Source organism: Brienomyrus brachyistius, chromosome 6, assembly GCF_023856365.1.
Source record: "Brienomyrus brachyistius isolate T26 chromosome 6, BBRACH_0.4, whole genome shotgun sequence".
NCBI lineage: Eukaryota > Metazoa > Chordata > Actinopteri > Osteoglossiformes > Mormyridae > Brienomyrus > Brienomyrus brachyistius.
The window spans coordinates 18,260,874-18,288,256 of record NC_064538.1 but is presented as its reverse complement, the minus strand read 5'-3'; the positions used below and the strand labels follow the sequence as shown (position 1 = coordinate 18,288,256).

The following is a 27,383-nucleotide window of genomic DNA, read 5'->3' as shown; positions in this document are numbered from 1 at the left end:
AATCAACACCTGTAAAAAGAAATTTTTGGTGACGTCTGTGAATTGAAAGTCAATGACTCACATCAGCGAAAAATGTCACGTACAAACGGGCTTTGGAGGTGCTCTATGCTGTTTTTAAATGAGGATGGTTCCAAATATTCATCATTATGGTGTAAAAAAAAAAAAAAAAAAAGCTGAATTGCAAAGTATGCTTGGGGGTTTGATAATCAAGACTGCCATTCTGGACGGAATATTATGTGCCCAGCTGAAGAAACACCGTTTGCCTCGCTGGCCACATTTACCAGCAGAAGTTGAAGAAAAGGAAGAACTTCCAGCAGAGCATGACAAATCACAAGGTACCCTGAGCTCCATGGCTGATCAGGCGGAGCCACCAATGGAGTGACAAACCCAGGGGCCTGAATACAGTCCAAACACCCACGGTAAAGTATCCAGGTGAGTCGTGCAACCAAACAGAAGCAAAGCCAGCGGCCAGAAGGGAAGGTCCTGGGAGGCGAGAATTACAGATACCATCTGCACAGGAGGTGGGCTTTAGCAGTAAACAAGGAGGTATCTCCGTTAACCCTAGCAATACCGTTCCAGAGGAGATCTCCTGCTTCCCCACGAATCCTAAGGACACCAAAGACAAACCCTCAAACGCTCAATTAGCCAGCAGGCTATCAAGCCCACAACAAGGGCAGGGTGTTTAATCTACGCCAAGTCCAAATATGGACATGCATCAGAGCCCTGTGCTGCACAACAGCGCAAGACCACAGCACAAGACCACAAATCACCAAAGACTGATTCTTAGTTATATAAGGCAGACACAATGACCCGGCCCATGCATCACAACGCAAACAACTGAATGCAATAAAATTATTTATTTCCCTTTTGCAGGCAAACAAATATGGACTCACCAAAACAAGGCTCTCACCACACGATGCTTTTACTACCTCAATATTAATACAATGTTCATGAATATTGTATTGAAATTTTCTTTCCAGTGGTCACAGTAATGAGATTTACTTTTATGCCATTTTAAGTTTTCCCCCAAATGAATGCAGAGCTTTTAAAAACTGCTGGAAGTCTTGAACTCCTACTTTTGGGTAATGCATGACTAAGTTTGTAGGGCACATGAAAGCAACAAAAAATACATTATTAGACTTATGGTATTTCGGTTTTTGCCACCTTTCAGCCATAACCCTTAAGGTGAATGAACAAATATACAGATATATACATGCATGCAAAGAGCAGCAGAAGCAGGGACACAGGACACGACCACACTGAATAGGGACCTGACAGATTTGTACTGTAAATTGTTCATAGCTGGGATCGGGGCAGACATCAAGCAATCACAGTATGCCAAAATTGGAGAGGTACACCTGACTGATCAGGTCAACAGAGGAAGAACAGACCAAATCAAGTATGTTGTTCCAACTGTAACTCCGGGGGTGGACTAAATTAACTAAGACAACCATTACTGAGTCCATCTCCTGAGGTTTCCTCTGACTTTATGCACACACATATGGACACATGAGCACATGCATGTCCAGGAAAGAAAATAAATGCACCGATGATTTTCATCCTCGTAAAAATATGCACATTGTCATAAACTAGAACAAAATGGCAGAGATAGTTGGAGTTTTTCAGATGTCTATATTATACAAAAATAAACAAAATAATTAAAAATAAATAATACTTTTTCTGGGCTCCCGATTTATTCCTGGGTGACATCATATTTATAGTTACGATTACGTAACACCAGTAGATGGCGCAATAGCACTGATGTCACTAATCAGCTTGAAAAGTTAAGTATACGTTTGAGAATACAAAATTTTATACTGCTAATACTGGCCAACAGCATATTACTTGGTCAATATGAGATCATATATCTAGTATGAGAGTATATATCAAGCTGTGTATCTATAAGAAGAGAGAGAACAAAAACTAACAAAAAAACCACAAGGAACCAATGGCACTATTATATTTAGACATTTTTCAACATCAGCTCTCGGGCAAATCTGATACTCATCTTCATCCTGCCAGTCTAACCTGTAGCAATAGTATGTGATAAAAATACTTTAAACCAAGTAAATCCTGAGTAAATCCTAATTGGTACCAACCAAAGAAACAGAACACAAAACTGAAGCAAAAGTTTAGAAACATTTTTTTCCTCGCTTACACATTTCATATGTAAAAAAATTACGCCTGACAATTTGGTGCCTGTGATTGGTTGCTGGTTTGAATCCCATGCTTGGCAGAATAATCACATCCCTACTGGGCTTTAACGCCCCTTCCCCCCCAAAAATGCCACAGGAGTATTGGATAGACAGCTGACCTCTACCTTGAAGTGTGTGTCTCCCAATTCCAGTGTATCGGTACTCACACAGATGACAAATAAAGCTTCCTTTCATTTTCGTGTATATAATTTAGCGGAGAAGGCAGTTAGCTCACGTCACACATCACATGCTGGGGATCAGCGCAACTGACGCCCCTTTTGCCTTTCCGTACTCTTGCTCAGAAATAACAATCATCCAAGAAAGTGAATTAAATTAAAAAATGTAGAACAGCAACAGCCCATAAATGCATTACATCTCCACTGTGCATTTTATAATGTAGATTCCATTCCCCGAAAAATGGAACGCTAATCCGTGATTTCATGTAATTAAGGTACAGTGTGCATTGGCTTTGCAAGACAGCTTGCAGACAGACGAGCCATGCCGCAGGCGCGCACGCACACCTGAGCTGTCGTACCGCGAGACCGGGGAAAAAGAGGCAAGGAAGTCGTGTTGCCAGCCGGAATACAGCAGTTTACCCAAAAGTCTTCCCAGGCTTCGCGTAAGTCGACCGCAAGCCCAGTTCGGCGAGGCTCCGACTTCCTTCACAGACTTAATGGCTTTAAAGGACTCCGGTTCTATTCCCAGGAGAGAGCCTGCCGCTGTACCGCGGAGCAGGCCACAACCTGTGAGCCGCTTCAGTAATTACCCATTATAAATGCCTTTTATGGGTAGGCAAAAGCCATATAGGTTATTTACACGAATGTGCCTGTTGAGATAACAAATAAAGAATATCATTAGCCACCTGCTAGGTAACGCAAACCTTTATTGTAGCCTAGCAGTGCGGAAAACGTTATGACAGTAAACCCTTCATTTTGATATCATATGGAATTGCTTTTCTCTGCAATGTCACAAGAGAAATGTTTGTCAAGCTGCTCTTTATTTTGAATTGACTTTGCTATGTCTGACTTTTAAGAAGTCCTGCTTATCTGCGGTTGACTTTGTGGCGACAGACCTAACAACTCTAAAACTTTAGCCATGTCCATTTTTTTGTTTCGGAAGAAAATCCACGCTAATTTCCGTGCAAGTTTAATTTTAACTATGCGAGCCGAAAGGACATAGCCGGTATCTTAGGTAACATGCCTGAATTTGTATGTTATGATGCGGGCGTTGGTTTCCATCATATTACAGTTTAAGTGAGCTATCAAAAAAAAAAAAAAAAAAACTTCCCCTTATCTCTGTTAAGACTGCAGACTGGCAAATTCTTCATTTCTCCTTAAAAGGATACAATTCTTTTTAATAGGCTTGAAATGCGAGTATAAACAGCAATTAAATGTTGAAAAGAAACTTCTGAAATGTTATAATGTCAACACAACCGGAAAACCCAGCTTCAGCTACTGTATCAACTCGGCCAATATCGGTCCACTCTGCAGCAGAGAATTTAAGCAATGCTTCATTTAGCTTTCAATGGGATAGGTTATACTACACATTATATAAAGAATAATAACTTTGGCATTCTTTTGCAGACAGAGGGCACACTCATTGAAAAGCCTACTCCTTGTAAGCTCAAACTGTTGACTCGGAGAGTTCTTGCTGGGCTGACACTTTTCTCTCAATGATGCTCATTTACACATGAAGCGACTCGGGTTAAGCGCTCTGCTCGTGAATATGACAGCTGGTCTCTTGTGGGCCCAGCAGCCTTCAGATCCTGATGCCTGCATCCTTAACCACCATGCTACCTGTAAGCAAATCCCTGAAGCATGTAAGATAAATCACCTTTCCTTTGCAAGTAAACAGCTTTTGGTTCCAGGTTATTGGCCCTGCTCTCCCCTTCGGAAGAGCACTTACGAGGGACACACCCAAGTGGGTAATTCTTCTGGTTGATCTTCATCATGATACTGCCTTTAAAACCATCATACACCTGCTGCATTAGATCCAAGGGTGTTCTTAAATTTAAAAGACGATTCACGTTATTTAAAAGTTCTTCATTATTTGCAAAAATTCAGTCCTAAGAATTTTATGCTTAGTGTGAGTGCCTAAATGAAAGTCTTCTAATACTGCCTCAAATTAAATAAATGGAAAAAATGCACATTTCACACACAAAAAAAAATGTGGTACACACCCCCTGTTTAAGAAAAAGTTATTACTGTCCTCAGGGGCAGCTCCTAAAACCCCAGACCCAACCTTGGCCCAGGCAGTGAGGAAAATCCTGCCAAAATGTCAGGGACAAACTTGTAGTAGCAGCACAGCTACAGCTAAGACTGTGTGAGAGCACAGCCAATGATCGCAGTCCAAATCCGTGACAAGAACAAGAGGGCAGGAGTCAAATAGCAGGGAAACGAAGGTGACAGATAGTCAGGAGAATCAGAATCGTTCACTTCTGTCAGGGTAAACACACATACACACACACAGACCCTGAGTGTTGGAGTAGAATCTCTTTTTTTAACGAGCTGATGAATAAATTAGGTAATGAGGAAATCTGTAGATGAACTGGCACTCAACAACATACCTTCATAGTGACAGAAGCGGCTCTAGGCTGCAGGCAAAACAATGGGGGGGAGCGGGGGTTGCATTTTTACATAAATTTAAGGAAGCCATGATTAGCTGCTGTTGGCCACTAGAGATGAGTAATGACATATGCAAGGTAGACAACTCTCCATCTTCTTGAAAAAAATTAAACCCAACAGCACTGCAGGACTATATAACATACGTAAGACCAAAACAAACCACTATGGTTTCTCCTACCTAGTTTGTCTCCTCGAATAAAGGCTTTGTCAGTCTTTTGCCCCTCTGCTTCAACCCAGCTGGCTCTCCCCTTTTAAACAGTCTGATAAAGGCAACCCGGGCATCACAAAATGGAGCACTCACATTGGGCCCTCATTGGCTGTAAATCCAGTCTCACACTAAGGTTCCTCTTCAGTGCTTGGAGCATTTAAGCTCTATAATTTGGCAAAGAAGCAGCAATTGTCTTCTCAATCCAATAGGACCATCTATCACCCACCCTACTACTTAACAACTGTGATGGTTATTTTAGCACGTGTTTTATACCGGCAGTGAAACAGTGGAACTCAGAGAACAAGAGATCTGCCTGAAACCCAGAATATAACGCATCATTTTTCATCAAGTTGTTCACAAATATTAATATGTAGAATTTAAGCAGAAACATTAATGAAGAATATCACACATTTGAAGTATGTTAATAATACTATTACACTGACATTTGAGGTGGATTTTTATTTGGCGTTGCCATTGTTTGCAGTAAGTGAAGACACAGAAACTCAGATTTAGGGGCCGAGGACTTCAGTTTCTTTTTTGAACGGGACGTGGCCATTTTCCTAAAAAAAAAAAAAAAACCCGTTCTATCAATTTCATGCAATTAATTTGTTGTGCATTTCTAATCCATATTCCGTATCCTACAGTTTTCTCCTCATTCAGATTCCAGTGCTGCTCACCTTGCCTTCCACAGCTCATTCCCAGAGCTCTTTTCCTCAGACCGATTTTGAGAACGCCAGAGCCAATTAGGCGTTCCTTAGTGCAATTCTACGTTACAAACAAAACTGTGCTGACAGGATGCCTCCGGTATTTAAAAAAAATAAATAAAAATGAAAAAGATGAACAGCAGCTTCCAGCACTCTGCTGGATCTTTATCAACCACCTCTCCCACGCTTCCCTATGCATTGGGTCACCGGTGCACTTTGCGGACATACGGACAGGAACAAGGCGGAAATTAATTTGGGCCTTGATTACTTTAAGCAGTATTTAATTACAGCCGAGAGGCAATTAATTTTCACCTCACCGTTGGGGTTTAATGGCACCTCAGAGGTTTGGGGTAGAATGTGGTGGAGCACGACTGCTCCACTTCAGTCCCCCTGCAAGCGTGCATTTGGCATCCCAGCAAGCTTATCATCTGCCACATAACAGCAGGGGACTAATCGTCTCCAGCCACTCCTATATACTTTTGCGAACAGGCCTGTAGCAGAGCCTCCTCTGTCAGCAGCTAACTTAAGATGTTAATCCAAAGAAATCCAACCAGGAAGCACCTGCAAACAAATACTCTGCTATCGCTGTGTGGATTTGGTGCTGTGGTGATGTCCTCTGTAGCTTTAAAGGTCTGCCACAGAATTTAAAATTAATCTGTTCCGTAACAGAGTGATATCGATATACAGGAAAATGATGCTAAAAAGAATCTCAATAATATAACCTTAAGTTAAAATCTCATACTTGAGGCAAATACAATATTCTGTATACTCCCATAAAAAGTCCAAAAAGAAAATCTTACTATTCAGAACTACAGGAGGAAACAGAACGTGTACCTCTATTGATAAAGTGCAATATTTCCATTTCCCAATATACAGTATTAATGTTGTATCAGTTTAGTTAAGTTCCAGAAGAAAGATTAGCTAAAATTATTTAGTAATGCAACTGAAAATTCAGAGTATTTAATGAAGGATCGAGCGACCTCCACATATAAATTGGGGTGCAATGTAAATAGAATTTCACAGCGATCCCTGCTAATAGCTTTTTGCCCTGTAAGATCTGGACACGGTTGAAGCAGTTCAAAGGTGAGGTGAGCATGACAACATTCCACTCAGCACCATGAGATGTCGGCACACCTGTTCTTGCTGACTGTATGCTCACCTACAGGGCACGCCAGGTAAGGTTCTCAGAGTAAGTAGGCCAGGCCAGCTTCAAAACAGACTGGCTGTGAGCAGAAGGGCACGCAGTGTGTACTGAACAAGGTTAAACAACGACAAAAAAAAGTGTGATATTAACTTTCTAAATACAAACATGCTTCTGTGCAAAAATTCATTAGGTAGCGGTGGATCGTTGTCTTTGGCTGATCATCAAGAAACGCACTCAGAGGACACCAGACTCTGTTTTTGTATTTGGAAGAGCACTTTTATTTCTATGGGGGGGGTCTTCACATAGTCCACAGGAACTCAATGTGGGTCAGGCCCACCTTGACAAGCAAGAGAATTAGTTTGTCCCTGGAGACATTTCAGTTTTACTTTGTTGGTGTACAAGATAGATGTTGGTAGATGTTGTGTAGCTCTTACTCCAATACCGCTTACACTTCTAACTGGATGTTCATTGAAAGCTCAGTCTAGCTGCACTTAAGCCTAGTGGATTCCTGACATCATGTACGTTTATAATGTGCAATTTACCTCACTTCTATGTCACTTTGGAGAAAAGTGTCCGCTGAAGAGATGTAAAGGTAAGATGCAAATTAAGAAAATCTAACTGTACCGTGCATTACTGGCCTAACTTCAAACCGAAATTACATCATTGAGATAAGAGGTGATGATGTGTGGGTCTGTGGGTTAGGATGTTGTCTCTGTGATTGGAAGGTCACCAGCAAAATGATTTTGCTGTTCGGTCCATGAGCCCTTAACCTCCTGTATGCAGGACTGTATGACCCTGCTTTAAAAAATGTATTTCCTTTCGATGAAAATGTTTGATAAACAAGAATAAAATTTAAAAATGTTAATGACTATACCGATGACTTTGTAGAAACAACAGTACAGTCGTGGCCAAAAAGTTTGAAGAATGACAAGTATTGGTTTTCACAAAGTTTGCTGCCACAGTGTTTGTAGATCTTTTCAGATGTTTCTATGATATACTGAAGTATAAGTACAAGCATTTCATAAGTGTCAAATGCTTTTATTGACAATAACATTAAATTTATGCAAAAAGTCAATATTTGCAGTGTTGGCCCTTCTTTTTCAAGACCTCTACAGTTGTCCCTGGCATGCTGTAAATCACCTTCTGGGCCCATTTTTTCATAATCAGTCTTGGAGTTTGTCAAAATTTGTGGGTTTTTGTTTGTTCGTCCACCTCGGATTAAGGTCTAGGGAGTTTCCTGGCCATGGACCCAAAATGTTAATCTTTTGTTCCCCGAGCCACTTAGTTATCACTTTTGGGGATGCTCCATCATGCTAGAAAAGGCATTGTTTGTCACCGGGCTGTTCTTGGATGGTTGGGAGAAGTTGCTCTCGGGGGATGTTTTGGTGCCATTCTTTATTCATGGTTGTGTTCTTCGGCGAAATTGTGAGTGAACGCTCCCTTGGCTGAGAAGCAACCCCACACATGAATGGTCACAGGATGCATTACTGTTGGCGTGATACTGATGGTAGCGCTCACCTTTTCCTCTCCAGACAAACTTTTCGGATGCCCAAAACAATCGGAAAGGGGATTCATCAGAGAAAATGACTTTACCCCAGTCCTCCAAAGTCCACTCCCTGTACCTTTCGCAGAATATCAGTCTGTCCATGGTGTTTTTCTTGGAGAGAACTGGCTACTTCTTTGCCCTTCTTGATACCAGGCCATCCTCAAAAAGCCTTCACCTCACTGTACGTGCAGATGCACTCACACCTGCCTGCTGCCATTCCTGAGCAAGCTCTGCACTGGTGATGCCCTGAACTTTAGGAGATGGTCCTAGTGCTTGTTGGACTCTATTGGGCGCTCTGAAGCCTTCTTCACAACAATTGAACCTATCTCCTTGAAGTTCTTCATTATCCGATAAATGGTTGATTTAGGTGCAATCTTACTAGCAGCAATATCCTTGCATGTGAAGCCCTTTTTGTGCAAAGCAATGATGACGACATGCGTTTCCTTGAAGGTAACCATGGTTAACAGAGGAAGAACAATGATTTTAAGCACCACCCTCCTTTTAAAGCATCCAGTCTGCTATTCTAACTCAGTCAGCACGACAGAGTGATCTCCAGCCTTCTCCTCATCAACACTGTCACCTGTGTTAATGAAAGGATCACCGAAATTATGTCAACACGTCCTTTTGTGGCTGGGCTGAAATGCAGTGGAAATAGATTTTTTGGGATTCATTTTCATGACAAAGAGGGACAATTAATTACAATTCATCTGATCACTCTTCATAGCGTTCTGGAGTTTATGCAAATTGGCATCAGAAAACTTGAGGCAGCAGACTTTGCGAAAATTAATATTTGTGTCATTCTTAAAACTTTTGGCCACGACTGTACCTCGCCACCTAATTGCATCTTAAACACGTGTCTATCACTAAAGCAATCTGTTAGGAGCAAAAGGCATTCAAAGCAACCTGTTACTTGAAAAACCTGTCATGAAAAACTCATGAAGAACGAGGAGGTGTGTTTTGATCTTTGGGGAGTTTGAAAAGGTTGTCTAAGTTGAACATCTCCAGCAAGTGCTATTGTACATTTACCCCCCCCCCCCCCCACGTTGTCAAGTAAACAGAGTTAATGCTGCCAGGGTAAAAGCAGAGCATTGTGTAAATCTTCCAGACAGCCAATTACAATGGAGTCCACACTCCCACGCAATGGCGAAAGAATTACTGCACAGGCTTCAGCTGCCTGCACCTTAAACACTGGATATTGCAACGCCATGTGGATTTACGACAAGAGATTCCCAGCACAGAATGTTTCCTCCATTATGGTAATGGTATATACAAGTTCTCAGGGAAGTGACCATACGTCATGTTCCCCCCCCCCCCCCCCCCCTTCCCATCACTAGAACGATCAACTGCTCGTTGTTGAGGTGTACTTGACTTACGATCTGCATAGATATGCATACCAAACAACACGGATGTTTCAGTATTCAGTAGTCATTCATTCATTATGCATTTTGGCCCTCAAGGGGCTGAAAGCCCCTTTCGCTTTCAGTATCCATCCATATTAGCCTTTGTGAAGAAATATCGATAATCAAGAGAGGGCCAGAGGAATTAAATCAGACTTGTTCATGAGTAACACACAGATTGTTACAGAGCTGCAGAGGCAGTGGTGTGGTCTGTGCCGCTCACTTTTTCACCAGGAAAGCCCTCTCCTCTGCCTTGAGTGTACACTAAATATTCATTAATATGTTATGCTGTACCAGTCCGCTCTGCAGGCTAACATTAACATTACCTTTAATCCCTGTAGAGTCCATATAGAAACTGACTTAGGAGTTATATCTAATCTGAACATACTAAGCATATATAACTGCGAAGGGCTGGCCCCCCCATCCAGGGTTGTTCCCTGCCTCGTGCCCATTGCTTCCGGGATAGGCTCTGCAGCCCCCGCAACCCAATAGGATAAGCGGTTTGGAAAATGGATGGATGGATAAACATATATAAAGAGCATGTCCCATGTATAAGCATGTATCAGAAATGCCTTGGGTAAACCCACCCCACCCCCACACACGTGCACACACACACAGCCTCCAACAGATAGTGCACACCTTCTTATAGGTGAATAGTGTCCGTTGCAAGTTCAAAAAGACAACATTTACTGAACTGGTCTCTTGCCAACACTACTAAAGAGAAGGCTTAGCAGCAGCATGCCGTGTGACAGTGAGGGTAAATAAAAGGAAATAAAGAAGGAATGCCCTGTCCAGAGAGAGCACTGTGAACCACACCATCAGATAGGGGTTTTCAACCTGGGAGTCCATAGAGCTATTGGGTCTACAGTAATGTTTCATAAAATGATGAAACTCCAGCATTAGCATCCTATACAAAAAATATTACGGGCACCCCCCATAAAAGTATTAACTGAACACCTTTGTAGTGTTGCATAATACAGTTGGCATGGGGGAAGTCAGGGCCAGATTTAAAGAACAAAAAATTCATATTGGCCTCATACTTCCAGACTGTGCATCAGATTTTACTCCACCTCTCTGTACATGTGGGTGATGTCAGATCTGCTGAGGCAGTCTCACTGCATGCAGAGATGGGTTCTTGGCCAGGATCACACTGAACTCATCCCCCAGTGCAGATGTCCCCATCAACTGAGCTCTCTGACTCATTTGGAAGGGAGGGGGGGTGAGAAAAGCTAAAAGTAAGTCACAGAGAGGAACAAGACCCGTGTCTGTTAGAAAGTCATGTTTGCTTATCTCCTCGGCCAAAGAGGATGTAACACGAGCCTTCGCTCCATGTCTCACCACGTAGTGCGTCAGGAAAGGCAGAAATATGAGAGGGTCCCGCTTGACAATGGTTGTATTCTGTAATCTGCCAGGACAGGGAGCCCGATTTCTGCGGACAATGGGGCAGACCAGGTAGCGCATGATGTGAACATCTAAACCACCCCTTCTATCCACCGCACCCGGACTTCTCTCTGAAACTTGGCACTGGTAAAGTAGATTGAAGAGGTGGTCAAATAGGGCCTAACAGGTTTCTGTATGTAACACCCCCCCCAACATTTGAATAAAAATAGAAAACTGTAACCAGGATAAGACTCCTTCAAGAAGGTTGACCCCAGCTCAAACCCAACCCCAGCACTGCCCTGCTCCAAATGAACTGGCCTCAGGCGTACAGCTCCCTCCCTGGCGCGCCTGTGTGCAGTGTGCTACTGCCCCCGTGAACAGTCCGTGCTCTACTGCAGGAGACTTTCTTCTGAAACATATGAGGATGTATACGACAGTGGAGTGGCAGAAAGCAGAGGAAAGACACAGAGAGAAAGTGCCTAAGAGGCTGAGAGAGAGAAGGAGAGAGATAGAGAAACTGGATGAAGCACTTTCCTGCAGTTTTTTTTTTTCCTTAAGAGTTTAACGGGACGTTATAGAAGGTCCCTCAGAGAAAGGGACAGACCTGACGTCTTAAACAGCGGGTGGTGCGCACCGAACGGAACACTGTAAATCAAGGTTTAATCACTGCCTTTCCAAAGAACTTTCCAGAACTCCGCTTCACCCTGAAGTCAGAGGAGCTCCTCTAATTTACTGAGTGCTTCCTTACCTCCACGTTCTTCCCCTCCTCGCACTGCATTTCCATGCCACCGTCTCCCTTTATTTTTATCTCATATGGCCTAAGGAGATGTGGCCAAGTTTCTCCTGTCCTCCTGCCGGTCCTCAGAGCGTGTGCTCATCATTCCTGGGTCCGACGTGTGCCAGAGTGCAGCCTGGATGTGGGACAGCTACGAATGGCTTCCCCATCGCTGCACCCTCCACTCTGCGGCAGAGAGATTCTCCCCTCCTCACACTCCCCCCCCCCCCCCCCCCCCCCCCCCCCCCCCCCCCACTGCAGGGAGTGCAGCCAAGCTGGAACTAAGATGCGTAAGATGCTGCGGCAACCCGGTCAGCTTTTGCCGCTGCAACGGACTCCCTTTTTGGGGGGGGAGGGGGCAACGAGGAACACTGTGGCTTGGACGACACCGATCCTTTCCACCTGAAAGACCCCCCCACCCCAAACGGGCTCCAGAGCGGTAAAGAGGCCAACCTGGGGCCACTTTTTCCACAGTCGCTGATGGCACCACAACAGGAGCCCGATCTGAGGGCTGCAAAACCACCGGGGAGGAATGACAACAGAGACAGGATCTGCTGCAATGGCACCTAGGGGCTGCAGTCCATCAGCAGGGAGCTTCCCACTTGGCGGCAGCACAGACCGGCTCTGTGGGTCTGGGCGGGGCCTGGGAGACGGACATCTGATCATAAAACAAGAAGAGGGGAGAAGGGGATAGGGCGCTGAAACAACTCAGTCCGATATTCGTTATTGATCACTTAATTCAGTCGCTGGTAAGAGGAGGAAAGCAGCTTGAGATCTGGTCTATGGGGAGGGGGGCTCCACTTTCTCGACTGCTTACCAGCAGAATAAATCTTTTGACCCTGTAAAGTGACTGAGGATCACCTCCTATTCCTCCCATTCCTCCTGCTCTGCTGTACGTTTTTATTATGATGAAGTCAGCAAGTGGCCCTAACGTACCAGCCCCTTGCACTGGATGGTAGACATGGAGGGGGGAGACAGATTAACAGCTTGCGGATGAATGCGGTGGCTCGAAGCGGACACCCCCCATATTCGGTGAGGCCGGGGCTGCCTACTACATTACAGGACTTCCACCCCATGCAGATGCCCGGAAACGATTTGACAGCTCCATTAGAAAGCCCCAAAGCGGAATCATTAAGAACCGGCTTGCGTTTGGAGTCAGACACTGACGCTCAAGGCAGCCCCTGCTATTATCATTGCGGTACTGCCAGCCAAAGAACATTTTCTCCCTGCTGCACTTGCTGGAACACTTACGCAGCCGTCTCAAACTGGGCTGGAGCAGCGAGCGCGATGACATTGGCGGCGGCGTATCATTAGTGTTTTGCTTCCCCCTACTTCGAGGCTCAGTTCTACCCAGTCGATCTGCAGACCATGGTACGATTTTAAAAGCTGCATGGCTCGGCTAGTTCTCGTTTGAAAATCCGCATACTGTGATTTCTAAAGGAGAGGAGAGACAACTGACAAAGGCCATTAAAAATCAATGCTACACACACACACACACACACACACACACACACACACACACACACACACACACACACACACACAGCTCTGGAAAGAATAAAGAGACCACTCCATATGTTTGAATGCTGGTTTAATCCTAGTTCGGCTGGCAGAAGATTAGGCTAAGCAGCAGGTTGCTTCTAAGACAGCAGCACACAAGAACAAGATGAAGCAGGAGACACTGGGAACAACCAAAAACCAGTCAGGTAGAGCATGGAAATGACTTTCTAATGCCAGAGATGACTGTCAACGTATCCAACGCCTCATGAATCAGAGGATGACATCAAGTGACCTTCAAAAGGAATGGGGAACATTAAGTGGTATAAAGTGCACTGCTAGGACAGTTTGTAACAGGTTCCAAAGCAAGGCAGAAGCCGAAACAATGACAACCTAACTTTAACCATAAGTAACCAAACCAAATACAAGACTTTGTTAATAGCAGTCACAGATTTCTGGGGACAATTGTTCCCCACAATGGAATATTTGCATAACACACACACACACACACACACACGCACACACAGAACTATTCCGTAATAACCATAGAAAAAAAATGCATAAAACACATTGTGCAGTAATCAGATAGTGGGATCAGTTATACTGCAGTATCGTATTACTAGCCTATGTATAAAATTACATGTTGCTCTGACACCAGTCTGCTTATAAGCTAAGCAAGAGTCAAGGTAAGTAAGAGGACATTAGAGACTAGGGGTCATTTTAAAAACATACGGCCTTGTCCCATTAAATTAGCCTCCACTTTCAAATATTGAAGAACAATTATGAAGAGCTGATTATGTGAATGCATGTACAGGTGGGACAGATGTTCTTGGTTTTGCATTCAACAAGAACCACATGGCCTCTCAATACGAACACTCCCAACCTAGAACCTCCATAACTCTGTACGGCACATGACATGATCTCTGAGCTGTTCTCCTCCCCGCCACGGGTGGATGCTATTCACCTGGCTAACTTCTTCCTCTCCAGGAACTGCATGCTTTCTATTGCATTTAGTTGCTTGTTTGAGACTTTAATCCAAGCTGACGTGCAATCCCCCATTAACACAGCTGCAGGAGCCTCCTCATGGATACAACAGAGCTCCTCCAGGCTAATACAAACCATCAAGTCAAGCGTATGTATACAAAAGCATGCAAAATAAACTCATGTACCGTATATTAAAATGCATACAAGATGGCCATAAAATCATGACAGATGATTTCAACTGCGGCAAAATTGGAAACTCAGGCTTTCACTTGTAAATCTGGACACGCAACTGGAGTATAACGCAGTTTTGCTGTCTAAAAGGAGTAAATATGAAAGACATTCTGTGTGCTGTCTAAAGAAGTCTGAGGCAAGGCTTTTCATGCCGTATGGACAGGCGGTGATGCTGAATTCCACTCTACCAGATGGAATTCCTTGAGGAGCTGTGGAAAGCAGAATGCAAAATGTGCTAAATCTTGCCTGCTCCACTCTCCTCATTACGATGTAGTGCCTTCCGACACTGCCTCCAGTGTCCTCACTGTAACAGGAAGGCGGAATTTCAGTCTGATCCTCTTAGTCTATAAATTAACCACAATGCCAAACCTAACATTTAGTACCAGACACTTTAGGTTGCCTGATCGTTGGGTGTCATTGGTGCCTGGAGGTTCGTTCACTAACACCAACTCTTTTTTTCCATCACTGTCACCTCCCACTGGGTGTGAGGGCAACGTGTGACTCTGCGGGTTAGGAGTCTATGGTGGTGTCTGGAAGGTTGGTGCTTTGAATCCAGTGGACAGCAGAGTAACCACTACTGGACCCTCAGAGCAAGGCTCTTTACCTCAGAACTGGTCCAGGGACACTGGAAAATGGCTGACCTTGCACTCTAACCCCACACTCTCTCAGGGGGAAGCAAGAATGGGTATGGAAAAACTAAAGAATTCCAGGATAGTTGTGCAAATGAAAAATATAAGTAACGTTTTCACCCATTAACCACAAGAAAGGCTATGGCTTGTCTAGTGAGACATGATTCAGAGCCAAGGGGCCATTTCCAGACATAACCATTAGCCAGACCCAAACCCAACTGTCTAACTCGTCCAACTGAGGTAGGTAGTCTCTCTGCAGGAGGATCAAGTGTATGACTATAAGGCTCAAGCTAACATGAACCGTGGGTTTATGGCAGCAACGAGTCAAGCCCCTTGACACAATGGACTAATCAGTTGATACCCCCACATTTGCCTGATGCCTCCCTCACCCCAAAACTTGCAGCCTGGTCACCACCCACCTGCCACCCCCCCGAATCCTCTTACCCTGCATAAGCTTCCTTCCGAGGCAGGTCCACGGCACCACAGGCTGCTCAGCCTCAATCGCCACCCCACACCAAAGCTTCACCCACCCTCGGGGGTGGGTAGGTGGGTGTGTGTGTGTGGAGAGAAATGCAGCTCCCCACGATTCTTCACACAGACATGATCAGAGTCATCATTCACAGCCTGCATTATTTGAGCTTTTTATCAATTTATAGAGAAACATAAGGATTCCGCAACACTACCCAGCACTATCAGTAATAAATCTTTATTGTCCTTCACACTTGCAAACATCAGTGGAAACATGAAAAAGTATAACACAGCAGGTCACGTATCAATATCTCCAGACAATCTGTGCTCTGGGCAGATTTTCCTGAACACCGCAGAAACGTGTAGGACAGGGCAAAGCCACATGCCCGCGGGAGAAGGCACCGCTCTATCAATTTACATCCATGCCGGTGTGTATTTGGGTTGATGGAAATGTCTACCACCAGTTTTCACACCTCACACTGCAGCGTGCAGAAGCACCGATACTGAGCGGAATTTTCCCATAGTTTGTCTTGTACAGTAGAATCCAACCCATCATTAACATTTGGTGATGCCAGAAATGAAACCCTGTAGCCCACACTGAGCCCATCTCTGCCACAGCACAACATCTTGGGGTTACACAGGGGGAAGATTCACAGAACAGTGGCAGCGAAATCTCCAGGACCTGCCCACGATGCTCCAAAGCACCCTGAATGCCCATGCTTTGGACAGCAAGGGGTGCCAGACACACACACCCAAGCCCAGACACACACACCCAAGCCCAGAGCTCATGCTACGCTTTGAGAGTTCAGTGCAGGACACGAACTGCGTTGTGCAAGCTGCATGCAAATTTTTTTCCGAACCTCAAAGCACAGCTATCATCAAGACACAGCACACAGGTATGAGGCGGTGAATACTGACACCCTCCAGTGAACACTTGTGCAGTTTCAGTCCTGTCCTCTGGCTGGAAACGACCAGCAAAACCTCAGCACAAAATGAGCAGGCACTGAAATTGAGTATATTCACAACAATGCTGAGACAAAGCTATGAACAAGGTTAACAGCAATGGAATGCTTCGAGCTTGTTAGGAGTATGTAAATCCACAAGCTAACAATAAAGTTTACTTTGACTTGACTATTACTAGATATTGTAGCATCTTTATCTTGAAAAATATCATTTTTAACAAATATGTTCCAACTTGCTTGATCTTTTTGTAAAACCTTCTCTCCAAAAAACAGTCCTCTGGGTCATCCTGGTCAGAGTCGTAGGGTGGCCTGGAGCCTATCCCAGGTAACACAAGGTTAGGGTTCACCGTAGGTGGGATGCCAGTCCATCGCACACACACATACACTATGAGAAGACAATTAGCCAGACTGCATGTCTTTGGACTGTAGGAGGAATCCAAAGTACCCGGAGGAAAACCCACACAACACAGAGATAACATGTAAACTCTACAGACTCAGAGCGGAGGCAGAATTAGAACCCCCCCCCCCGGAGGGTTTGAGGCAACAGTGCTACCAATTGAGCCAGCATGGCAACCCCTTATAAACTGGGCTATAATTAAATGCTTATCAAATACTTTGGCCTGTATCCCATCACAAAGAAAGTAAATCAACAAAGGCAGTATTAACTGTGGCCAAATGAGTGACCCCTGCTGGACGAGGCAGTGAGCAGTGGGGCTGAGATTTGTACGGCAGCTGTCCCTATTCCCCCCCCCCCCTTCACATACTGTACACATACTACACATCACACCCCAGAACACAAAACCACCAATCAAGCAGTATGTTCTCCTCGCTTTGCTCAGGACACACCTACATTGAGAAGATTCCCGCCCCCCACACCCCATTGGCCCCAGATGACCAGGCAAGCTCTCATGTACTGTCGTCTATGAGACCCTCTGGGACGAAACAGAGGGTCAACTGGCAATGTAAGCAGCCGAGGGGGCCGGGCATGAGGGCGAGCGTACCACGCAAGTTACCACTACCACGCCGCTTCATTTATGCAGCACGACGGCATGGCTCTCGGTAAGCCTCTGCAGAATTCCCATCACCAGCAGAAAAGGGGCCGGAATTCACACACACCATGCAAAAGCCTTTTGTTACCGAGGCTGAATGGACCTGTACTCAGCTGCATGCTTCCTCCTCGTAACAGAAATGCATACATTATCTTGGTCGCCTGTCAAAGGTAAAAACACATTTTTCACTAATCTTTTTTTAATGACTACAAAAAAAACCAAAGCTTTAAGATGCCATTTATGTGAAACATCATTGTTGTTTATGATAATTTTTAGGATTATTCTCCAGCAGCCGGCAGCAGCTCTAAGCAAACAGACGGGGGTGTCATGAGCTCCCCTGTCACGGGGCGCCGGGCACACGTCGCCAAGATGCAAACCACCTGTGCACCCTGTACACCCCGCAAGCACACAAAAGACCGACTTCCTCCCTGTCCTCGCTCACTCCCCAAAAGGAAAAAAAAAAAAACACACGCACAGACAGACACGCACGCGTGCGCACCGCCATCGATGCTGTCGTTCTCTTACCTTAACGTTTGTCCTCAGTGCACAGTAACATGCAAAAAACATCGCAAGGGATAAAAAAGCATAAGAAGCACCGTAATGGTAGATCTTCTGGGGGGGGGGGGAGGGAGGGGGGGTGGGGGCTGGAAATAAAAAAAAAAAAAGATCACAATCACATTACATCCCTGGGCATGTTCTTCCAGCAGCAGGGCTGAGGATCACCGTGCTATTGATGCTTGGCTCTGTGACTTTCAGAGAGTGGCATGGTGAGAAGGCATCGGCAGAGTGCTACGCTGGGCTTTATTGCTACGAGGCGCATTTCCACAAACAGTCAGAGAGTTCAGCTGCGGAGAGGAAAGAAATCCACGCCTGGGTCCTTATACTCATGCGGGAGGAAGGAGGGGAAGACTGAGCATGTGTGAGAGAGTGTGTGCGCGCATGTGTGTGTGTGGGGGGGTACTGGAATTAAACGTAACTTGGTTCTCTGCATGATTGCAAAGAACGGAGCTTCTAAAATTCAGTTAGATGGCACGTGGCGGGGCGGGGGGGGCAGCTTGCAGTACGTTAACCACGATCTCATGCACGGCATGCTGTTGAAAATGGAACAGCCTCTTTTCAGAAAGCTCAGAAGGCTGAAAGGTTATATAATATTGCTGTCCGTCGCGTTAATTGGGGTTGCAAGTGTGTTTCTACTGTGCTGTATTATCTAGTGTGTGAATAATCTACCGCATGGGTCTTATTTTATAATACTGATGACCAATTACCAGCCTAAATTGGCATTACTAATGCAATTCGAAGCACTGGTGGACTTGTATTTGCAGCTGCATATAAGAAGCGTCGATGAAATTACAAGGCTCCTGTCTATCAGAGGACGTTTCAGAGGTTCCAATGTGTCATGCTTATACACCAAAAGGTAAAAAATGCCAGGCTTGCATGTTGCAGCATTGACACACAGTAAGAAAACGAAAAACGACTGGCAGGTCACTGAGACAGCGCTGCATCTCCAGGAGACCAAACCAGCCTCTACAGGCCAACTTACACATGCCACTTTTTAGCGTTAGCTACTGCAGCACAGAAGAAAATATACATTTCTACCATCATCAACAAATACAATGAAGCACATTTGTCACGACTCTAACAGCAGCGGGGTGTGAGATCTGCCACATGACGAGGCAGAGAGGAATTCAGCACAAAGATCAAAAAGACTCAAGAAGAGGACGCAGTGGGAGTTTGGGATTGCTAGTTTCTAGGGAGTGGAAACTCAAAAAATTACCACCAGGGGGCACCGTGTGTGAGCACGTCAATCCAGAGTAACGACATTCCTCCCAGCAATAAAAAAAGATATAATTGAGCTGCAAATTAAGTCCCGATTCAACTGATTTGAACCTTTAATACTAGCTGATATAACTAGACAGCTAGACGCCCCAAGCAAACTAGTCTTACTCAAACGAGTTACATGTTAAACACAGCAGCAAAAAACAACTTACTAATGAGCTTCCCCGCTCATATGAAGATTACCAATGGCCAGTGTCTTCACAGCTAAATGGGACGTTGACCATCTCAATGAGATTGGTCCATGTAACAAATTCTGAAGAAAAGCAATGGAAGGGTTGCATAAGTAAGGGGTATTAATAGTGCTTATATTACTTATTACTTGGATGTCTATCCATCCATTCATCAATCCATCCATTTCCCATATCTGCTTGTCCTGTTTAGGGTAGTGGGGGTCCTGAGCCTATCCTGGAAGCTACGTGCACAAGCCAGGGTCGGGCCACCAACCCATCACAGGGCACACACACCACTCTCACGTAAGAGCAATTTGGTAACTCCAATTCACCTTAACATGTTTTTGAACTATGGGGGGAACCAAAGAACCTAGAGGAAACCAAGATGAAACGGGGAGAACATGCAAACCCAAACACCCAGGGACTCGAACCTCCACCGCCCCACTGTGCTGCCCCAGCTATTTGGATGCAAGTAATATATTTGTTTTGAGTTACATAGAAATACAAAGTGCAAAACCACCAAGAGAATCTTTCTGAGAAGCATAATGAATCGTTCAAAACTTATATTAATTTAACCGTTTCATAATTTGTCAGGATCCTGACCTTAAAGGAGAAATGCACGGAATTTATGTATTTTCTCTTTTTCTAATTTTCCACAAATCAGTGCGAGACAAAAACAAGAGAAGGACTACATGGATAGGAACTGCTGAAACCTAACAGTTTACAGTAATATGAAGGAAATGTAAATTCACCAAAGTAAGAGAAAAAACCAACACGATCCTTTGGATCATAAAGGGTGTGTATTATCTGCCCACACCACCCGCCATTTCTGGGAAAGATGTGCACATCAGCCCCCTTACACGTTTTTACAAATTCAGATGCGTGCAGTTGAAGGCAGAATGCGGTGGGAGGTATAAAAAGATGCTTTACAGAATATATTTTTGGTGAGAGCCTCCCTGTTACCGTGGTAACGAGCGCTTCGGCAGCTCTGCCGTACAGATGAGAAAGATCCCCTTTGGTTTCGCAGTGAAGGAGAGCAAACTAAAACGAGTGGGAAGGGACAGTGTGGGAAGAAAAAGATGGGAGGGAGAATGGCAGAAGTGAGAAAGCACTGCGAGGAGGTAGAGGAGGTAGAGGAGGAGGTGTAGGAGTATGAGCCGAGCCAAGCCAGGGGAAAAAAAAAAAACAACTAAACGAAAAAGTCAAGCACGGAAAAAGGACCATGACGAGCTCAACGCTGAGTGCAGCTGGAAAGTGCAAGAGTATCCAGGAAGCAACACCTTATTCTCATATTTCAGAACTGGACTCTTCTCGGCAAGATCAATTCCCCCCCCTCCCCCCCCCCCGGATTACCAGTCAGGTACAGCCATCCCATTGGCAAACTGGATTCACACTCCAGCGTTAAAGTACTTATGAAATCTACTGCAGCAGACACCACGCAAGGCAAGCGAAGCTCCATATTTAGTAAGGAAGTACTGCTCGTGGGGGGAGGGGGGAGTTAGGAAGTGGAGTTGAATCCTTGTGAAAACGAACGACCACTCTGCTTGGCTGTTTAATTCCAGATACAACGAATAAGTAAATATAAGGATCGTAGGAGAGTAAGCTGATCCTAAATCAGTTATTAAGGGTGTAATATGGCCAGATCTACATAAAACTCAGCCCGGGAGGGAGGCCAAGTCCACACGCTTAGCGGCAATCTGGTCGAGGTGACCTACATGCTCCAGTCATAGCAGCAAAGGGATCAGGGACAGATGTCGGGATGCTGCCTCTTCCTCCTGTGATTCACGCAAAGGCATCACTGGATGGTCCTATATTGATTGGGGGAATCACTGGATATGGCATCAGCCACAGAGATCTAACAACCAGCATCATCAGCGTCTTCCAGTAAAACCAAAACATAATTGAACCAAGCACCGCATGATGTACCCCACACAACATTAATGGTCCATGGATTGTAATAAAATGAAATGCAGACCCAGAATGATGCCAAAACAGGAATCTGACATTGATGTACTTTCTGCAGACCCTGCTGTAACCGATATATAACAGGTACAAATATAATCCTCTCCCTGCAGCATCTCATGCCTTGTGGATGTGTCACACTCACAAACAGACACACAAATGCAGGAATATAGATCCACAGAAGAGAACACGGGGGTCAGAAAATGGTTTCAGCAAACACCAGACACGAGAGCCTGATTTGGCCATCATGACCATCAACTTCTGCAAGTGACCACCTATCTCCCCGTCACCTAGAGAGCTCCAGCCTCTGCCTCCTCACCAGCTTGCTCTGCACAGCTACAGCTGGGAGTTAAAATCCTCGCCATCCATAACCTGCCCTCCCGAACTTCATTTACACTCATTCTGTCACCACAAACGGGAGGAACAAGCTCCAAACATCCGCAAGAACCTCCTCACTCCTGTGCAAATTAAACATTTAACTTCAGTCTCTATTTCAACCCCTAAAATTAGGATGTATTACTTGACTAACACATTACACCTGCTTAATGCAAATTGTTCATACGCTGTTTATGCAGCAGTTTTGCTACTTTAGCTACGATTGATGCTAAACACATTAATTGTACAGGATTCACCAGGTATGGAGTCTTTCCTACGTAATCAAATTCTGGGCATGTGGCTGTTTACCAACAATCCTTTTAAGCACACTGAGTTAGAAAGCTATGCATTACATACCTCATGACAGGTATGTGGAGGAGCAATGTAGAATTTTCCAGTAAGGTTTTGATTAGTTTGCACTCAGGGTAGTGCAAGTGTCCCAATGCATAAGTTCATAATTTAATGTCAGTTCAGGTAATTACAAGCTCTTCACCCCAGAAGCAGGAGATATTTTGGCCATTTAATTATAAAAAAAAAAATCACTGCAAGATCATGCAGTATTTTACAGTGACTGCAGTTACAAACTGGCAACAACTTATGCAATATTAATGTATTCAAAAAGCCATGCAATTTTAAGAAAGGTTAGTTTTCAGGATGTTCATGTACTGCTTTCTGGTTTAATTCTTTAAACTGTTCCTCACATGATACAATCCTTACATGACTAACAGTTCTTTCACGACTGACAATAGTACATTAATCAGCATTCATTCTCTTTGACCTAAATATACCGATGTACCTGGAAGAAAATTATGGACCAGGTTCTATATATTCCAAAAATACTGAGTGCATTCCACATTTACGCCAGTGGTTGGCAGCAACACACTGGGCTGATGTTCAGCATTGCACTCGGAGAATCAGTATTACCTTGCAATAGAAGAAAATATCTTTTTTTTTGAGAAATAAATGAGGAACATCCATCCTTGATACAAGTGATCGCTCCAAAATTACCCAATAAAGCAGCATGCAATAGAAACACTGCGTCACACCCTCATTCATTTACCAAACATCAAACATTTTTATGAAGAGCCTTTTACAGGACCATTTAATGGGCATTTTAATTCATTACCTATCCAGCAGATTATTACAAGAGATTGCCTGAACTTCTTCAAAGACAGCTTGTTTCGGAACCAAGGCGAGATGAAAAATTATGTTCAATTAGTTGCAGCATCTGAAAGGAGGACGTGGGTATGTTGTCTGACCTCTGAGCAAACAGCTGAATCCTGGGCCATATAAAATTAAACTTATTAAATGAAAATACAAAATTCCTCCTATTTTACCAGTCAAAGCTCGTTTTTTTTTCCCCTTTTGCTAAACTCCCTTGATGACCCCATATTAAATATGGCTCATTAAATAGACACATACCTTTCTGCAGGTTTAAAAGTATTAATGGGTCAAGGGAAATGGGCAAATGTAGTCATCATTCACAGGACAACGGCTAAGTAAATGCAGAGTTAGTGATGCAAAGTTATCATCATCAGTCAGGTGAACCCTTTATAGGCATAGAACTTGACATTGCCCAATGACCCTTAAAGTGTTATTCTGAGTCAGAATGCTTCCAGGCAACGTGCCCAGGTTACCTGGCCTTACAGACATACAAACTCTCACCTGGAATGGGGCATCAAAGTCTCAGAGCTCTGCAGCAACAGGGATGGGCGATAATCCTTTGGCGAGCAGCCACTACAGGAGGACACTGCGCTTCTGTACAGTACAAACACACCAAGGTGCTCTCACAAAAAAAAAAGATGCTCTCCTATTAACCAGGCAGCAGCTGATCCACACAAACCCTATCAATCAGCTTAACAAAGTAAATCCGTGTCTATGGCTGCGGCCCTAAGAACGTGTCCTGAAGAAGTGAAATAAAATTACACCAACATCGGACATTTGAAAGTGGGAAGGAATTCCCCTTACAGCGAAGTTCTCACCCCCCCCCCCCCCATTTTTTCTAACATTTTATTTATATAACAGTCACTTTTGTCCAAAGTGACACACACGTGAGGAAGACAATACATCAAAGGCATACAGCTGTCAAAGATCCAACTCATATAAGTGCAGCTACGTTGAGCTTCTAATGAATGTCCAGTAACAAAAGCAAGTTGACATTGCAGCAGGAGCTACACAACGCATTGCAGGACACCGCAAGAACCTAACGGGAGAGCTGTTCAGATCAAAGGCACCATGAGAACTAGGCTCTTACAAGACAAATGCAAAATATAAGAGCATCAAGGATAGGCAAGAGATTGTATCCATGCAGGAGAGTAAAAATGAGAGTGGTCATCATGCATGGTTATGAAAGAGGCTAGAGCTGGCTGAAGGTGAGCCTGTGTAGGGCAGCTCTGGGGAGGGGGCTGACATTCTGTTACAGGTTGTACATACCATCCTTAAGGATTCCTTCTCTCACCAACCACAGTATGACAAAATTAATCCTCTTACTTTAATTTAGTCAGAATTCCTGGGAGCACCAAAGCCTTTCTGAAGGCTAACTTCAGAAAGTGCTGATGGCTTGTCAGGAGGCAGGGCAGAGGAGTAACAAAGGGATTCTGCTAAACTGGTGTGCTGATGCGCTACAGTCAGACCTGCACCCTAAAGTATCTTCTTCCAAAATTAAAGAAATGGCTTCCAAGAAATAGAATGTATTATTTTTTTAAATTGAAAGAAGGATATTTTTATAGTTATTACAATAAGACCGTTAATTTTGTTATTATGCTTTTCATGCATATGTATGAAATTTGAAAATATGGAGAAATGGCCAGCGAAGGCTAACATGAGAGGATCTTCAAGTCAAGAGAGAGACGAGAACATGTGTAACAGGCACCGCGACCTTAAGAATGGGGTTAATTACACTGCTCCTCCCAGGCATGGCCAATGAACCACTGGGCCTCCCCACCATTGACAGTTTATGTTTACATTCTCTGGTGTCAAGTCTAGAGAAACAGGCAGGAAATGGGATATTTGCAGAGGCAAACACAATGTCACTTGCAGATGGTTCTCTCTGTGCTCTGCTTCAAATGAGTATGGAATTGGCAATCAAAGTCAAATCGGAGTGCCAAGTCCCCACGTGGCTGTGAAAACAGGCCATTAAACTTCATGTGCCTTCATCTTGATATGGCAACCCACCTGCCTCACACTAGCTGAACAGGGTCTGTCACACTGAGAGAAAATTTCCAAAATCCTGAGTGCCCATTACCCAAGAGGTGTTCTGTAGTGACATCATCAACTTCAAGATATCCTACAAATGACTAAAAAGCAGTACAAAAATCACAAATTGCCTTCATTCTCTCCATAATCGATTCCAACTGCATATTCAGAATGTCTTTGTGTTAAATGTTTGACTACTGACAATAACTGTCTTGCTAAGATCCAAATGTTTACTAAAATTATTTAGCCATGGTATTGTATTTCGGTCTTTATCGCAAAAAACCATGTGTGATGTTTTAATTTCACTCTTGATTCTGCCAATAAATAACTATCATTGTTAACTATTAGCCTAGTATTGCATATTACCATGCATTTTGTCCCCAAAATACCTCAAAATGCTCAATTAACTGCTAACTAGATTTAGTAGTACTGTCACAGTATCTTTAAATGCAACCTAAAAGCACTAATACAAGCCTTCAGTAAGCTTTAAAGCAAAGTTGTGCGAAATATCTCTTAACCTCCTGCTTTGTTCTGATCAAGCAAGCAGGAAAAAAAAACAACCAAAGATGTTACTTGAGCTCATTACTGCCAAATGAGTCTTTCCACAGGCTGTGGGAACACTAGAGCTGTAGCATTTAAGAAAACACACTATGTGGCTTTTCTTTCCCACCAACTGGAACCAGTTATGCTCCAAAACAAGGCCCAGAGCAATTCCCAAAGAGCACTTTTACACACCTTCGACGTTATTCGCAGTAAACTGCTTATGCTATCAGCTCCACACAGCTCTGATTACACCGCACTTGGAGAGGGAGAGGCCGGGTTCCATGACATGTCGGTGCTGGAGGCAAGGCAAAATGAAACAAGTGCATTACAGCGTGGAGGCAGCATCTTCATGCAGAGATCTGAGCCACTTTCGGTCAACGGACCGCAAGAAGGTGCTTTTGGGTTTGTAAAATCATACAAGTGGTGGCAAGAGCACAGTCGATGAATGGAGTGAGTCTCAAGGATCCCGCAGCCCTGGGGAGTTTTTCTCAAGGCAGATCATAACGCTGCCTAGCAATTCTCCCTCTTGTAATCAGGAACACCATTTTGATATGACTTGTGGAAGTGACTGAGCCTCTGAAATCAGATTCCATTCTATGTGCACAAATTCTGTTTTCTACACTCTGGTTTTCTAACTATTTCAACTCAAAGCACAGTCTAAGCTGAATAAAAACAGATACCTCTGTTTGTAATGGATTACCTTTGTGATTAACTTTCCCAACACTGATGTTCAATACAACTGCTGGCCCACGTGGTATAACCACAGGTAACAAGTGAGGTATACAACTGGATACCTTTAAGCAGTGTATCACTCAGCATCTTATCAAAGAATGCAATTCAGCAAGCCAGCATCTTATAATTTTATTTTCATGCAGTAGGTGACACTGTGGTCCTGACTCAAATTTATTGTTGCAGTAATGCTGCTAATTTGTTTTCTCCAAACACACACTACTAACAATTTCGCTGTGCAGGGCTGTAAAAGACAAGGCCACAATCATCAAAGCAAACATTCACTCCAGACAACAATGAAAAACTGAAATTGCATCTCACAACACAAAAAGGTAGTTGATATAAACCTTCATTTCAGAAACCATTTGCTGCTTACCTACCACATGAGAGGTCACAGGGGATCATTGTCGATTTATATGGTTCATCCCTGATGAGGATCGTGACTTTAGCCTCCTTGACTATATAGGGCTGTTACAATAGGCGTTTTTGCAATCACTGTATGTCGCAGCGGCTCAGCGGGTAGCATTATCGCCTCATGCCTCTGTGGTTGAGGGTTCAAATCTGTTTTTCATCCGTAGAGTCTGCATGTTCTTCCTGTGTCACGCTGGTTTCCTCCCACAGTCCAAAGACATACAGTTAGGCTAACTGGTGTATGTAATGTGTCTTTATAGTGATCCGTGGAAGACCGAGTTCACCGTTGATTCCTTGAGTAAAGTCGCTAACTCCAAAATACTCCAGGGACTGTCTTACGGTGCTTTCTCAAAAAATGTACACTTCTTT

The 27,383-nt window shown here is 44.1% G+C and overlaps 1 protein-coding gene across 9 annotated transcripts in view; it reads right to left on the bottom strand.

Moving 5' to 3' along the window:
* The window catches only part of dlg2 (discs, large homolog 2 (Drosophila)), a 214,765-nt gene that overhangs the window by 139,915 nt on the left and 47,467 nt on the right, over window positions 1-27,383 (bottom strand). The window contains exon 1 of one of the 9 annotated variants that reach the window (XM_049017496.1): window positions 11,947-12,093. The exons of the other annotated variants lie outside the window; for them this stretch is intronic. Coding sequence (XP_048873453.1) covers window positions 11,947-11,982 — 36 coding nt within the window. The 5' untranslated portion in view covers window positions 11,983-12,093. Of the gene's footprint in view, window positions 1-11,946; window positions 12,094-27,383 lie in introns of those variants that run through there. 9 annotated transcript variants of the gene reach the window in all.